A 17,005-nucleotide genomic window follows, 5' to 3' on the forward strand; every position below is an offset into this window, starting at 1 on the left:
TTAAAACAAAGTTATGCTTGCCCTCAATAATAATCCAACATTTACAGACAACTATTTCTAAAAAATAAGGGAAGAGGACACAGTTTATCTGTCTGGGGTTTCAGGAGATCTGCTATATTTCTCTTTGTATCTACTGTCTATAATCTCACCTCTCCTGCCTTAGCACTAAATGGCTTTGGGAATCAAGGAGGATTAGATTTGGTTTTCATCTTTTCCAATGAAATAAGTATCCTGGAGTTTGTGGCTCTGCAAGTCCAACAACAGCTTTTTAGGGCATTTTTCGATTACTATCTCTAGCTGAGTAAGTATGCAAATAGGGTTTTGTACAAGTAACATCACCTTGGACAGACAACATCACTCATTGGCTGTTACTAAAGCCCATGAAGCTGTAGTACTGGGAAGGAGGTGTCTTTTCATGTGTATCTGTAGAGCCCTGCCCGCATCCAAAACCTGTATCTGTGGGTGCGGATATCCGTGAATATAAATCGGGTATCTGCAGAGCTACAGGGCTCTACCAAGAATCGCAGCGGCAAAAGCAGCAGCATGTCAGGCTGCCGCTCACAGGAGCCAGAACCCTGCACTGGCAGGTCCTCTAGCTTGGTTGTAACGCCCCCAGCCCCGCTCACTGGGGCAGGCACCAGCTTCACTGGCAGCTGTCCCTGGTTGCACTAGCACGTGCAAGCAGCTTGTACCTCCCAGAAAAGAATCCCTTCCACGCAGTGGTCTGAGGCTCCTGTCCAGGAGTGTGCGAGCTTCTTGCACACACTAGTGCAACCAGGGACTAGTGCAACCAGCAACCAGTGAGCTTCTTGCATACACTAGTGCAACCAGTACAACCAGCTGCCAGTGAACCTAGTGCCCACCCCAGTGGGCGGGGCTGGAGGCAGTATAGCCACGCTAGAAGAGCTTCCCGCACGGGGTGTTGGCTCCTGTAAGAGGCAGCCTGCATGCTGCTGCTTTTGCCACTGCAGTTCCCGATCAAGCCCTGCAGCTCCATGGATACCCGATTTATATCCATGGATATAGATTTTGTATCTGAGCAGGGCTCTGTATCTGCATAGTGGCAGATTGCCTCATTACAATACTTGCAAGCTGATATGGAGAAAGGTACTGCTGAGCACTGCTCCATGGTATGTAGAAGGTGTAGTGTCTCCTTGAATGGCTCCTCAATGACTGCCTCACCACACAGAAGAACTATGATAGTTCTGCTACTTTTTATGTCTTTATCCCCATGGAGTGAGGGTAGGATATGACTCACCCCCTTGTGAGCTGACCTGCATGGAGGTAGTTATTTCCTCTAATGTATTTCAAGAATAGATTGACTTCAAGTAAAGTTTAGCCAAAAATTTGAAAAAAAAAAATCAAATACAGTTTGAATTGTTTGTTTGAAATGAAATCAGGTCCTTAGTTCTTCCTGAACGAGCAAAGAGTAGCAGGGCATCTGAGGAATAAGACCAGCACTGGATCCTAAATACATTCCTGTTTTGGGAAAGGTTGGATACATACACGCACAGCAAATTTATGCTACAAAGCAATTCTCTTCCCACTCTTCAAAATATAAGTTGCGTCACTGGTGCTTTTTGTTTAAATAGTGTCCAACGTAGGTGTTATTTTTAAAGGATTTAAAGCAAAAATTCCCAATTTTATTTTGTTACTGGTTTTAAAAAAAGTAAACGGGAGGTATTCTCTTAACAGAAATCAAATTATTTCCCATTGTGTAAATATTCCAAAATATTTACTGGTGAAAAAAAATGCAAAGGAGCAAATTATGGCCATAAGAATCCCCTCAAGAGGTGTGCATGTCCATTACATCATGGAGCCCAGGCCTTCCACAGCGCTGCAAAGGCCCAGGGTAATGGGTGGGGCAGAGGAAGAGCAGGGAAGAGCCAGTGAATCAATGACTAAGTGGAGTTACCTTCCTTTCTATAGAGGTGAAGGAGCAGAGGGGATGGCAAGCAAAACAGAGGCTACTGTAGTTCTGAGGCTGCAGTAGCAGGACTGGAGCAGCTCCCTGGCTTGAGGGGAGGATTTCTCCAAGTTTCACACACTTCCTCTCCTAAGGATATATACTTGAGTGTGGTGAAGGGAAGAAGATTTGGGATTGATTTTCAGTGTTGGAATAATCATAATAAATCCTGAAAAGATGCATACAGTCACATGATTTTTGAGTAGGCATAACTATTGCAAGATATACAAGCTACTGGTATCAGAACTAACCGTGATTTTTCATCTGTCTCCAGTAGAGGACCCTTCCAAAAGTCAGCGTCTGAAGGAACATCTTGCTCTTCACTGCCACCTGGGTCTGTTAAATATTATTAAAACATCTTAAGAAAATTAATTTTCAATTTTTTTTTTCAAATTTTACATGGCATTATTGGCAAGTCTAAGCCTTGGAGTCAAAGTACAACTTTAAACGTGAAAATTTTGTGGGGAGGGGGACGGGGGGGTGAGGGGTGAAGGGGATTTTTTTTGCAAATTGCTTTTCATATAAATGTGCAGCTGTCTCCCTAATACATATCTCATGGTACGTGCAACCTTAAGAAGGGAAATCAATAAAAGAAATTTATTGTTTTCTATCTTAAAATGAAATATTTATTATTAAAAAAGAGACATGAAAAACATGAGAGAATAGTGTTCAATCCAGCTTTCAGGGTCCAGTTTTCAAGATGGATTGTCTCATATTGGTAGACTGCACACATTTTTCATTATTAGCTGATATTCTTTAATTTTTAAGGTTGTCCTCCACATTTTTTCTTCAATTAATTAAAATAAGTTACTATATAGAGGACTTTCAAGACTGCACAGAAATGAAACTTTATCAACTCATCTTTTGCCCAAAATGTAACAGTTATGGCAAATGCATCTGACAATCATTTCTGCTTGCCAGGTAAAATTTTTACATTACAGCATTTGTTTTTAAAAGCCCTATTGATTTGGTATGGTGCCACTAATGCCTTTCTGTTGGACTCTGCTCCAGAATACTGATCCTTGTATCAACAGTGTTAGCACTTTGCTCCTAAAACTAAACAAAGAAATGGTGCATGTGGTCCATGCTGGCATACAGAACCTCAAAGAGTTTAATCTCCCATCTATCTAAGAACAAAGATATAATACAGAAAATTAGAGGCATGGTAGCAATTTCAGGACCTTACAGCTCATGTGTTCTAACCTCACCAGCAGAGATCAATGTGAGCATCTAAAATTACAGTAATATAGTGTTTTGAATCATGGTAATAAAAAAGGAATCAACTATTCAATTTCTATTTACATGCTGATTTATGTCAACTAAATTATAAACTGTAATAATGTAGAGAAACTAACAGATTTTGTCTCAGCCTCTTAAATACCTAACACTTTATAGCCTCAACCTCAAAAAACATGTAATAGTTTGTAACTGTACAATGCAATTTTTTTAAAAAAAAATTAAGAGGGGGAGAGGGGAGGTTATAGACCTTTAGCCCTAACCCCTCTCCCCCAATTGCTCCCTATGGCTCCTTTCTGGCAGCACCAGGGGACAGCCCAAAGTCTTCCATTGTGGAGAGAGGGAACTACTCCAGGACTCTCTTTGCCTGGCAGGGAAGTGAGGGTCTGGTAGGTATCCCCAAATCTTCTATTTAAGGAGGGCTGGTAAACAGAAACTAAACAGTCTTTTCCAGACACTCCACAACAAGAAAGTAGGAGGCCCAGAGGCAGGAGCCCACATAATAAAACAGGCACTGGGGAGCAGAATTAGTGAGGAGCAGGGAATGCCATTGCCAAAGCAGCAACTAGAACTGCTAGGATCAGCCACTGATCTCTTCTTACTGTAGCAAGTGGCTCTATGAATTATTGCGGGTGGGAACTGGAAGGGACTTTGGTTTAGAGCATATTGGGCAAAGTACCTCCCTCACACTGCTCTCTAATAATTTATTCTGAGGTTACAGATAACTTACTATTATATAGTGTATCTATATAGATATATATACCTCACGTACCTCACTCGCCCCTACAGTGATTAGCAGAGTAATATTTGTTTTCACCCTTACAGTCTTTCTTGCACAAATTTAACCCAATTCTTTAACTATTTTTCCTAGTATTACTATTCTTCTGTTATCTTCTCCTTCCTAGATTCCATAATTTTTCTTCATTCCATAAACTTGAAAAGGATTCCTGCCAAGTATCCTTCACCTATCCTTCCTATGCATTTAAATTAGTGGCTCTCAATCTTTCCAGTCTACTGTACCCCTTTCAGGAATCTGATCTGTTTTGCGTACTTCCAAGTTTCACCTTGCTTAAAAACTACTTGCTTCCAAAACCAGACAAAAATACAAAAGTGTCACAACACGCTATTACTGAAAAATTCCTTACTTTCTTATTTTTACCATATAATGATAAAATAAATCAATTGGAACATAAATATTGTACTTACATTTCAGTGTATAGTATATAGAGCAGCATAAACAAGTCATTATCTGTATGAAATTTTAGTCTGTACTGACTTCGCTAGTACTTTTTCTGTAGCCTGCTGTAAAACTAGGCAAATATCTAGACGAGTTGATGTACCCCCCGGAAGACCTTTGTGTACCCCTAGAAGTATACATACCCTTGGTTGAGAATCACTGATTTAAATCAATCTTTTTTTTGTTTGATATAACCTATGTTTGCTTCTCTTCCTACAGTATTTCATAAACAATATTTCAAATCGTGTCAGAAAACCAAAACTGCTGATGAATAGAACTGAACCCAAGGACAAATCAATTGGAAATAGCATACAAACTTTTAGTTCAAAAATTTAGGAAGTCCTTTGAATAATTTACCGTTATCAAAATCATCTGAATCATCTGAGGAAACTTGATCTGAAAAGAAATAGTCATTTAAAAATATTTAGTTTACCTTGGTTTTATGCACTATTTTAACATGTTTTACAAGCGTACACTTACCACCTAATAAATCCCCCTCTCTCTCTCACACACACACAAAATGAGGCAAACATTTAAGTAAAAGGAATTATTTTTCTACAAAATAGGTCATCAGTTTGAGGTAACATATGTTATCCCCGTACTGTGATGTCAAAAAGGTTACCTTAGGTTACCAAAAGGCTTGCAACCCCAGAGCCACACGGAACCAAACACTTCAGCAATCTATTTGGTATTCTGCTTCCCTTTGTTTGGGCAATTCTTTCTTCAAACAACATACTACTCTGAAGGCTCTTCCTGTCTGTGAATCATTAGAAATTCATCCCCTTTCTCCTGACAATCCAGTTAGTGAGCCATTGAAATCCAGAAACAAATGTATCTCTCACTTTGATAAGGTTAAACACTCAATAATTGTATTTAATATTTAAAAATAGAGACAGTTTAAAAACTTATTTTACCTTTCTGTTTCTTTCTCTTAGATCTGTGTTTTTCTGAATGAGATAATCTTGACTTCCTACTTTTGGGGTCTTCAGAGTTTTGTTCTGTTCTCTGTCTTTTCTTGTTTGATTTGACTTCTCTCCTCCTTTATAATAAAAAATGAATGCATAAGTTCTGCAAATGTACTCCTCAAACAACAAAAATCAGAAATCAAGCCCAGTCAAAAGATATACTACTTCCAACATTTGTTTATTGCAGATTAAACATTTAAAATGAATGTCTAAGGCAAAAAATATTACTGTTAAGGGTGTACATCTGAACACAGAAAGGTAGAAAATGCTAAAATGAAGGTTACTTACTTATACACAGAGTTCTTTGCAATGACTGTATATTCACACTTACGGGTAATGCACCAACCAGTGCATCCTAATGGTAGAACCTTCTTCAAATAGTGCCTACCATGTGCACCCCCTTCTATCCCTTCCCTCAGCATCTTCAAACACTGATTAAGGGCAACTCTATACAAGGGGGCAGTGAGCCCTCTCCTGCTTCAGTTCCTTCTACCACAACTGAGAGAAACCAAGACAGGACTCTGAGAAAGAAGGGAAGATGCGTGGGATGAGCGAACATAGAGAGTCATCTCAAGAATTCCAGTTACAAGTAACCTTCATTTCTTCTTTGAGTGGTTCTGCATATTTCCACTTAAGGGTAGTCTGGCAAGCAGTGCTGAAAACTCAGGAGAAGGGGACAGAGTCCTAATTAAACAGTGATTGAGGCCCTATTCCATCTAATCTAGCATCTGCTCTTGAAGCCAAATACAAAGCATAATGTTTACTAGTTATATGGTCTGACTTCCAAGTAGGAGCCTTACAGATTTGCACAACAGGGAAACGTTTAAGACAAGCAAAAGATGCTGCCACTGCCCTTCCAGAAAAATCTCACAACAGTAGGTACAGGCACTGCTGCTAATTTGTCACATTCAAAGATACATTATTTAATCCATCTGGAAATAGCAGATACACGAAAACCCATATGATAAAACCCAAAACATGATAAAATGAAACAGCCACCAAATGAACTCTTAAAGAAGAATTAGATAATCACTCAGACTTTAAATACACCAAATACTCCAATATACCCAGAATACAAGCTGTAACTGGTGAGACAGATTTGCCTTGCAACTAAAAAATAAATCTAACTCATTTCAAGTAATAACTTTGCTTTCACTACTTGCTTTCTAGAATTAAGTAATACATTTTGAACTAACAAGGAACAAGATTGTTCTGCATTCATCAAATCCCAAGTGCCCAGGAATGGAGAGACTGCGGATCAGGATAAAGAATCCTGCCATGCTGCTGCAACAAGAGACAAAGGAACAAGGGAAGCAGTTTGTGGGCTCTCTCCAACAGCTGATGCAGATCCATGTACCACTGCTCTCTAAGTCAAGCTGGCATAACTGAGATCAGCTTTGCCCTGACCTGTTTTATCTTCCTCACCACCTTCTGAATTAATGGAAAATGGAAGTATACATAAGGTCCTCTCCCCAAAACAGTAGGAAAGCATCCGAGATAGACTGACTCTCCTTTCCTGCTCTGGAATAAAACAGAAGATCACACTTTTTGTTGAACCTGACCACAAATAGGTCTGTACTGGGCTGACCCCAGCTGGAGAAAATCTCTGTACTACCTGGTCCTTCAGAGACCTCACATACATCTGAAAACAATCTCTGCTGAGATGATCTGCCAACACATTGCTCTCCCCTACTAAATGAAATGCCACTGGGTAGATGGCATGAAGAACGCACCAATCCCATAGACCAGAGGTCCCCCAACTGTGGGTTGTTCCCCCCTAGAGGAGCGTAGAGGAACATTTGGGTAGGGGCTGGCCCATGGCCCACTGGGGTGGGAGGGAGGACGGAGTGCCACCCAGCCCTGCCTCACCCCCAGCTCTGCTTCAACCCTGCCCACATCCAGCCCCACACCTGGTCCCATCCCCAGCCTCAATGCAGTGCCTCACCCGGCCAGGGGCCTGTCTGCCGATCCTCAGCACAGCCTTGCACCCAGGCAGGGGCCCTGCTGCCAGCCCCAACTGCGATCCGGCAGCAGGTCAGCTATGCTCCTGGCCCCGGCCCCAATCTCATCTCCTGGCCACAGCTCCATTCCCGGCCCAGGGCTGAGGCAGTGGGTGTGGTCGGGAGCAGAGCCGCACTCAGCTACAGGCCTGGCTGTCAAGTCCCACTGCAGCTCCACTCCCACCTCCATAACAATATTTTTAAATAGGAAAAGCATAAACATTTTTCCTGCTTGCCTAAGTCAAAAAATCACTAGGCAGGTTTTGCATAAGCTTCCCAAAAACTAATCTTTGGGCTAAAATCTAGCATGGAAAGTTCAGCCTAAAAGGCAAATTTGAGATAAGTATGAGCAAATGAAAATAAATGTTACAATTTGAGTTGCAACTTTTATTATGAATTTCATTAGCACAAAAATATATAATTAGCAATGTTAGAGTATCGATTTCATTAAAATAAGGAAGTCAGTATAAACAAAAGTTATAGTAATTTTTGCAGCATTCTTCCAAGCTTTCTTATAAGTTTAATCATAATAGATTTATTATTTAATCTGAATTTTTCAAAAGGTTCCATTACCTGTGATGAAAATTTAATTTGCAGGAACATTGTGGACACAATCCTGGGTGGGGGGAAAAGACAATTTGAACATATAAATGTCACATTCAATAAAAATACTTAATAATTATTATCAACATTGTTATCCCTATCTTTATAAATTTCTTTCAATTTCACTAATTTTTACTACAACAAAAAAATTCCAACGTAGCTATAACCCAGGGTTCAAAAAAGGGGAAAATAGTATGCGATAGAACTGTCAGTATGACTCCAAAGTATCGAATCACTTTGAAGGAAGATGGGAGTCTCAGCACTGACTACTGTTCACAAAAAATAAGTAGGATTTATTGTTTCTGGGGATCATGTTATAATATGTTTTGGATGTGCTTTTGTGGGGAGGATCAAACCACATTAGGACCATACTAAAAGAAACAAACACTACCAAGGCTTCTCCGCAGAGCAAGTATTATTGTATAGATCAGGGGTCGGCAACCTATGACATGCATGCCAGAGACAGCACACAAGCCAATTTTTAATGGCACGCAGCTGCCTGCTGGGACTCCGCGTGCCATTAAAAATCCTGTCCGCTTGCCACGGGGTCCACAGTCCCGGGCTGGATCACTGGGCCGCATGCACCAAGCCACCCACCCCTCCCCTGGAGCCTTGCCACGGGACGTGCAGCGCTCTTGGGGCCAGGGGTGCGTGCTCCCGCCGGGCAGCGTTTGGAGGGAGGAAAAGATGCTCCCCGCTCACCCGGAGCCCTGCCGCCATGCGTGCCGCACTCTGAGGGGCGGGGCTGTCCAGGGTAGTGTATCTGGCTCTGTTTGGAGCCTCAAGGTAAGGGGTCCAGGGCTGGGGAGGGGAGTGGTGGATAAAAGGGTTGGGGCAGTCAGGCGACAGGGAGCAGGGTGGGTTGGATAGGGGGTGGCCGGGGCGGAGGTCTCTGGAGGGGGGAAGTCAGGGAGCGGGGGGCGGTGGATAAGGCATGGGAGTTCTGGGGTCTGTTAGGGGGAAGGGGGTGGATAGGGGGCAGGGCAGCAGGAGACAGGGAGCAAGGAGGGTCCTGGAAGGCAGTTAGGGTGGGGGTCTCTGGAGGGGGTGGTCAAGGGACAAGGACCTGGGGGAGTTGGATGAGTCGGAAATTTGGGGTGGGGGGGCTGTCAGGAGGCAGGGGTGTGGAGAGGGGTTGCGGCACGCAGGGAGTAGGGAGAGGATTGTATGGGTTGGGAGTTCCAGGGGTCCTGTCAGGGGGCGGGAAGCGGTTGGATGGGGCATGGGAGTCCCGGGAGTCTGTCTGGGGGTGGGGGTGGGGGGGATAAGGGTTGGGGCAGTCAGGGGACAGGTAGGGGGTAGGGTCCTAAGGGGGCAGTCAGGGGACAAGGAGCAGGGAGGCTTAGATAGGGGATGGGGTCCTGGGGGGCAGTTAGGGGCAGGGGTCCCCTGCCCTGGGCCCTGTACCTCCCTCATACACACCCAGACCTCTGCTTGACTTCTTCACACACTGCCCACGATCCCAGCCTTGACTCTGGCACCCCCACGCATACCCAGCCCTCCCTCTCCCCTGACACCTGCACCCTCCTCACATGCCCCCAGCTCTCTGCCCTGACTCTTGCACCCCTGCACATCCCCAGCTCACCCACACCCCATGCACCCCCCACATCCCCACCCTCACCCTGAGCACCAAACAGGAACTCCTGCACCCCCACCCCACATTCCCACCTGCACCCCTCGAACCATATGGGAGCTACCCAGGTAAGTGATCCACACCCAAACCTCCTGCCCCAACCCTGAGCCCCTTCCCTCATTCTAGCTCCTGGCCAGACCCTTCACCCCCAGCCCTGTGCTCAGTGCACTCCCACCCTCAGCTCAGTGCAGAGAGAGGAAGAGAATGAGTCAGAATCAGGGAGAAGATAGGTCCCCACTGTATGTGGGCAGGGCTGGGACCCCAGACTGGCAGCGAGCTGAGTGGTTCTGGCACTCAGGATCCTGGCTGGCAGGAGCTGGAGGATGGAACCCCTGAGCGGCAGTGGGGTCCCAGCAGCCGGCTCCACACAGCCTGCTACCAGTCTGGGGTTCCGGCTGCCGGACCCTTGATAGCCAGGGTCCTGGCCACAGGCCCTGCTCAGCCCGCTGCCGGCCTAGGTGAACAGAACCCCAGACCAGCAGTGGGCTGAGAGGGCCAGCGGCATAAGATCAACATTTTAATTTAATTTTAAATGAAGCTTCTTAAACATTTTGAAAACCTCTTTTATTTTACAATACAACACTAGTTTATTTATATAATATATAGACACAGAGAGAGACCTTCTAAAAAATATTAAAATGTATTACCGGCACGCGAGACCTTAAATTAATGAAGACTCAGCACACCACTTGTGAAAGGTTTCCGACCCCTGGTATAGATGGACCCATGGTCAAGAAAAGAAAGATTTAAAAAAAAAACCCCACTCCTTTCTCTCACACTATTTACAACAAAAAGCTCAATTATTTTTTGTATGTATCCATATATTGTTATGCACACATATTCAATAAGATCGGACTTAATAGATGAAAATTATCCTTAGTGCAGTTAAAGATTTTCTGGGGGAAAATCACAAAATCATAGAAATGGACTGGAAAGGACTTTGAGAGATCATAGATCAACCCTGAGAGGTATTTGTCCAACTTGTTCTTAAAAACCTCTAATGATGAGGATTCTACAACCTCCCTTGGAAGCCCATTCTAAAGGTTATCTATGCTTCTAGTTACAAAGTTTTTCCTAAAATCTAACCTACATTTCCCTTGCTGCGGATTAAGCCCACTGTTTCTTGTCGTACCTTCAGCATATATGGAGAATTGATCACAGTCCTCTTTATAAGAGCCCTTACCATATCTAAAGACTTAAAAGATCCCCCTCCAGTATTCTTTTCTCAAGACTAAACAAGCCAAGTCTTTTTAACCTTTCCTCTTAGGTCACAGTTTCTAAACTTGCTCTCCTCTTGACTCTTTCTGATTTGTCCACATCTTTCCTACAGTGTGTTGCTCAGAACTGGATACAATACTCCAGCTGATGCCTCACCAGTGCTGAATAGAGCAGCAAAGCTACCTCCCAATGTCTTACATACAACGCTCCTGTTAATAGACCCCAGAAAGATATCATCCCTTTTTTGCAACTGCATCACATTTTTAGCTCATTCAATTTGTGGTCCACTATAACTCCCAGATCCTTTGCAGCAGTACTACTGCATAGCCAGCTACTCTCCATTTTATAGTTGTGCATTTGATTTTTTCTTGCCAAGTGTTTTACTTTGCACATCTTTATTGAATTTCATCTGGTTGATTTCAGATCAATTCTCCAATTTGTCAAGGTAGTTCTGAATTCTAATCTTGTTCTCCAAAGTGCACACAATCCTCATCTTTGTATCATTTGCAAATTTTATAAGCATACTCTCCACTCCATTATCCAAGTCATTAATGAAAATATTGAATAGTACTGGTTCCAGGATTGACCCTTCAGAACCCCACTAGATAGGCCCTCCCAGTTTGACGGTGAACCACTGATAACTACTTTTGAGTATATTCCTTCAACCAGTAGTGCATCCACCTTATGGTAATTACATCTAGACCAGTGCTTCTCAAAGTGGTGGTCCACGGACTGGCACATCAGCTGCCAGTCCACGGTGAGTTTCCTCATAAGAGCGTCGAATAGGATAATAATGTGGCATCGGTCCCTGGCACATTGGAAAAAAAAATTTGCCAGTCCCCTACATCAGATAGCTTGAGAAGCACTGGAATAGACCACATTCGTCCAGTTTGCTTATGAGAATGTCATGTGGGACTGTGTCAAAAACCTTACTGAAATCATGATATACAACATCTACTGTTTCCCCAGCCTCCACTAGCCCAGTAACCTTGTTCAAGAAGAAAATTGGGTATGCTAATATTAAAATTAAAAAATGTCAGTATTAAAAATAAAATTAAGTGAATTTAATTCTTGAAAAAGGTGTTTGACAGCCCTAAAGACTATTTAACCACAGAATTGGTTAGCATGAGCTGTGCTGAAACTTCATGTATGCCGTTAGTCTTCCTATTTAAAAAAACAAATGAAGAAGCTGTGTTACAATAATACTGCTAGAACAATCTATAGCATTAAAAACTAGATAGCAAGAAGTGTTCAGACAATAAAGCAATCACAGGTTGGAAAGAGAGAGATTTCCCTAAAGCACAGCCATTGTTATATTTGTAACTAATCCAACCAAAAGTTTCATTAACAACTTATTTTCCCCCTTGCCTACTGTCCTAAGCATGACTACCGTTTCTAGGTTTTTCATTATATCATTAAATAGTAAGATATTAGTCTTCATTTGTATTTACATAAGCTTGAAGCCTAACCATAGGAAGGGGCTGACTTACTCAATTTCACAAGCGCATTCCTCTTTTCACCATATTCAATGTACCCAAAATTCACCTCCCAGCTCTTCAGGGCTTCCTTCTCATCACAGTGCTTATTTCCACAGGAAAACTGACCTGTCAAGAGACCAAAAGAACAAACCATGGTTAAATCATTAGGTCATTTGGGCTTGAGATTGTTATATCAGTCTTCCCTTTTTACATTACTAAGCATTAAAAAGGTAGAAAGTAATGTCTAGAGGTAATGTATTAGCAGCAAAAAACACTTTTAAGGACATAGACACACTATTTGTTTAATATTGCACAATATTTGCAAAGAAAAAACAATTTAACAAATTAGGTCAGTTCATGTCAGCTCTAATCTTTTAGGTATTTTGGGGGCAGGCAGAAAGGAGTAAATCAAAAATGCCACCACCACCACATTTTGGAAAAGCTACTAGCTAATGATCAAATGAATGTCATTAGGCAACCTATATCCTAATGGATCAGAAGGTGCCTTTCAGACACGTGTGCATTTTTAATGACACCAAATGACTGAGTATGAGTTATGTGCAAAAATAAAGAGCCTAAATATTGTTTAACCTGCATGCTTCCTTCCCTGTTCTATTGGCAAGCAATTTGCTTTAGAAAGTGTGCTAGACACATTTTGTTTTCCTTTTCTTCTACAATTTTTAAAAAGAATTAAGGCCCAACATAATGAGTAAAGTATGAAACAACTTATTTAAGAACTTTCTGGTTTTGTTACATTAAATCCTAATGTTAAAATTATGTAAACAGCATACTTGTATTCAACGTTGTTGACACCACTGTGTTTCTAATACCATACTTAATACAGAGAACGTACACCCAATTGGTAGAGGATACATCCATACACCAAGCTGGTGACAAGGATCTGTATTAATAGGCTCACCTCCAGTACTGTTTTTGAAAGATTAACCTCAGAATGTTCTGCCTAAGCTGCTAACCAATGGATTGACAGTGTCCTCAGATACTTCAGTTCTGCAGTGTAAAACCACTTGTAATGCTAATGCTTGAAACAAAGAAAATAGAACTTGCATTTAAATAATGCTTCAAAATTAATTACGCTAGAAAAAAGGGTGGGGGTTGGGTTGTTTTTTTTTGGAGGGGTCATAAAGAAGGAACAAGTAAGCAGCAGTTTATACCATGTAGCATAGAAAACAGCTAGTTTTTTAGAAGTTAGCTACAACTATGTTTCATGACTCCAAAAACCACAATCCCCCACAGGCATAGACAACAGTCACATGCATCAGTTTTATTACCAACTAGCCTCTTTTAAAGGTGGTGTCTGGAAACACCGAAGATTTCATGCAATCAGCAAACCCAGACGTTACACACACAAAAACTACACGAAAAGAATGTTATCTCTTCTTCATTTAGTTAGTGTCCCTCGCCTTATTTACTGCACACCATCCAAATCCTGTACTGAATACAGAATTATCCATTTTTTCCTGGCCTTTTTTAGAGCACTCATCATCATAGTATCTGAATGCTTCACAAACATTAATGGATTTATCTCTGCTGTGAGATGAGAGCATTATTATCCCCAGTTTACCAAAGAGGAAACTGAGACCAAGTGTTGTCCGAGGACACACAGTGAGTCAATGGCAGAGCCAGGATTAGAACTCAGGATCTCATAAATATTAATCCTGGGCTCATTCCTTCACCCCCAGTGCCTTATTGACAGAAGATTTCAGCCTCTATAGCTCCCATTGACTACACTTATTCTTTTCAGTGATCATCATGGCTACATTACCCAACCCCAGGTGTTTCAAGTAAGGCATCCAGAAAGTAAGGAATATGCAATCAGAGACCACCAACAACATTTAGGTTTAAAAGAGTAGCTCTGCCCCAAATAGGAAGATGATGGGAGAGAGAGGCACAGGACTGAGTTCACCTGTGTGGCATTCTCCTGCCTTACCCACAAGACCATTCTCACTTCCTGCCATCCTCCTACCTTGTTCTCTATACATATTCCAACTTCTAGAGCAAATCAAGCAGGGATCCTAAAAGCAGCTTCATGCTCCATACAATCCTGATTTATTCTCTGTGCACTATTCATCCTGTACACTGAATCAGGTCTGGATCTCATGGATAAAAACAGCATGTGACCATGTAATTAAAGATTGTATCATAATGCAAACACACAGACACCGGCAAAATGATGGGGCAGAGGGTTAGGGTGCAGGGGCGTGAGGGCTCTGGCTAGGGGTGTGGGCTCTGGAGTGGAGCTGAGGATCAGGGGTTGGGGGGCAGGGATGAGGGGGTCAGAATGCGGAAGGGGGCTTAGGGCTGGAGCAAAGGCTTGGGGTTCGGGGGGTGAGGGCTCTAGGGCAGGGCCAGGGATGAGGGGGTCAGGATGCAGGAGGGGGCTCGGGGATGGGGCAGAGGGTTGGGGTGCAAGGAGTGAGGGCTCCAGCTGGGGTTGAGGGCTCGAGGGGAGGGGGAGAATGAGTGGCTTGGGGTGCAGGCTGCCCTGGGGCTGCGGCAGGGAGAGAGGACTCCCCCCAGCCCTCTCTCATCACAGCAGCCCGGGGAAGAACACCTCTCCCTGGCAGTTTCGGGGCTGGGGCTAGGACTGGGGGAGAGGAGCTGTCCCTGGTCACAGCAGCTCCAGGGCTGGGGCCAGCAGCTCCAGGGCTGAGGAAAGGCACCTGTCCCTGGCCGCAACTGCTCTGGGGCTGAGGGAGAGGCACCTTCCCTTACCTGCACAGCCCTTGATAGCCTGCTGCTCGGCTGTGCAGCTTAGAGAAAACTTAGGGTATGTCTACACTATGAAATTAAGTCCATTTTATAGAAGTTAATTTTTTAGAATTCGATTTTATAGTCTATTGTGTATGTCCACACTAAGCGCATTAAGTCAGTGTAGTGCATCCTCAGTACTGCGGCTAGCATCAACTTATAGAGAGGTGCACTGTGGGCAGCTACCCCACAGTTCCCAGTCTCCAGTGCCCATTGGAATTCTGGGTTAAGCTCCCAATGCCTGATGGGGCAAAAGCTTTGCCACCAGTAGTTTTGAGTATATCTTCAGGCCTTCCTCCCTCCCTCGTTTCGTGCCTTTTTTCCAGGGTCCCATTCGCAGGACCTGCTTAGCCTGCTGCCTGCCTGGGTCCCGCTCAGCCTCGGTCAGCTGACAGACCTCGGTAAGGTCAATCAGTGGTGCCTGGTCAGACATGGCTATCCTCCTCTTGGAGCACCGAATGGGAGTGACTCCAGGTCATTCTCTTCTAAGTTTTGTCTCATGTCCTGCCTGGAATATCATGCGAGCTGGAGGCTTCTGGCTCAGGCTGCTCTCCTAGCCGGCAGCACCACACAGTCGCACCTACCCCAGCCTGCCCCTTGCTCCCATGGCTTGTGAAGCTTGGACAGTAGTAAGGAGCAGTTCAACTTATGGAATGACAAATCCAGAACGAAGGATTGCACTCTATGGGCCATGTTAAGATTATTTCAGAGTCCCAGATAGCATTTAGTCCCTATAAAAGGCTTCATGAAAATTTTCCCCAGCCCCTAACAAAAATGTTCATTTATCAGAGCAGGTGAAAGGGTAAAGAATCCAGGACTATAACTCAGAGAGAGCTTCCATATTATTTAACTCATAATTGATATAATTCGAAGTAAAATTTCACAGTGCAGTCTGTTCTAAGACTAAAAATGCAGGTGGGAAGTCAGAAAAAGGAACACTGACCTGTTTCCATCCAGGGACATTTCACATATTAGGTAAACGCGATAACCACTACACTATGAGGCTTCTCTTTTTTTGCCACAGATTTTGCCAAATACACAGGAATGTTTTCTTTAGCTACAGAAGCTACCTAATGCAATGTTTATATCTATGGCCTTCCTGCTCACAAAGCAGCCATGCCCCCGCCTAAGGCTGACATAGCGTGGCATGCAAGTGACACAGCGACCTGGCTCGGGCAGAATCACTAGCAAGTCATGATACTTTTGCCGTTAAGCAAACACAGCAATTCTTTCCTGGCCTCTGCCACTGAATGCCTCCATGCATTATGTTGTGCCCTATCAGTGCGGGAGGACTGCATGAGCTCGGAAAACATGTCACGTGAGTGTGTTTTTTTCGACTTCTAATGTGCAATAACCTCAAAGATGAAGATAAGGTGAGCGTAGAAACATTCTGGGGAGACTGCATGGTCACCTGTGCTGCTGAGTTCACCACACTGGCCAAACAGGAAATTGAATTCAAAAGTTCCCGGGGCTTTTCCTGTGTACCTGGCTAGTGCATCTGAGTTCAAAGTGCTGTCCAGAGAGGTCACAATGGAGCACTCTAGGATAGCTCCTGGAGGCCAATACTGTCGAATTGCGTTCACACTACCCCAAATTTGACCCAGTGATGTCGATTTCAGCGCTAATCCCCTCATCGGGGAGTATAGAAATCGATTTTAAGAGCCCTTTAAGTGGACAAAAATGGCTTCATCGTGTGAATAGGCGCAGGGTTAAATCAATCTAATACTGCTAAATTCAACCTAAACTCATAGTGTAGACCAGGGCTTAGGTTCTATCACATGCAACTGTAATAACTTCCTATTATGCATCATCAGTAAAGTCTAACAAAATTCAGAGTGTATTATCAGACCATGCTTTGCTCAAATTAATTAAAATATTTGGAATTTTCTTATTTAATTAT

The 17,005-nt window shown here is 43.4% G+C and overlaps 1 protein-coding gene across 1 annotated transcript in view; it reads right to left on the bottom strand.

Annotated features, from left to right (window-relative positions):
* Window positions 1–17,005, bottom strand: part of LOC115654396 (protein FRA10AC1) — a 63,257-nt gene that overhangs the window by 1,298 nt on the left and 44,954 nt on the right. The window contains exons 9-13 of the mRNA XM_030568616.1: window positions 12,349–12,462; window positions 7,978–8,020; window positions 5,354–5,478; window positions 4,797–4,835; window positions 2,218–2,302 (exon numbers count right to left, since the gene is read on the bottom strand). Of these exons, the coding sequence (XP_030424476.1) occupies window positions 2,218–2,302; window positions 4,797–4,835; window positions 5,354–5,478; window positions 7,978–8,020; window positions 12,349–12,462 (406 nt within the window). The remainder of the gene's footprint in view (window positions 1–2,217; window positions 2,303–4,796; window positions 4,836–5,353; window positions 5,479–7,977; window positions 8,021–12,348; window positions 12,463–17,005) is intronic.

Source organism: Gopherus evgoodei, chromosome 7 (assembly GCF_007399415.2).
Source record: "Gopherus evgoodei ecotype Sinaloan lineage chromosome 7, rGopEvg1_v1.p, whole genome shotgun sequence".
NCBI classification, from domain to species: domain Eukaryota; kingdom Metazoa; phylum Chordata; order Testudines; family Testudinidae; genus Gopherus; species Gopherus evgoodei.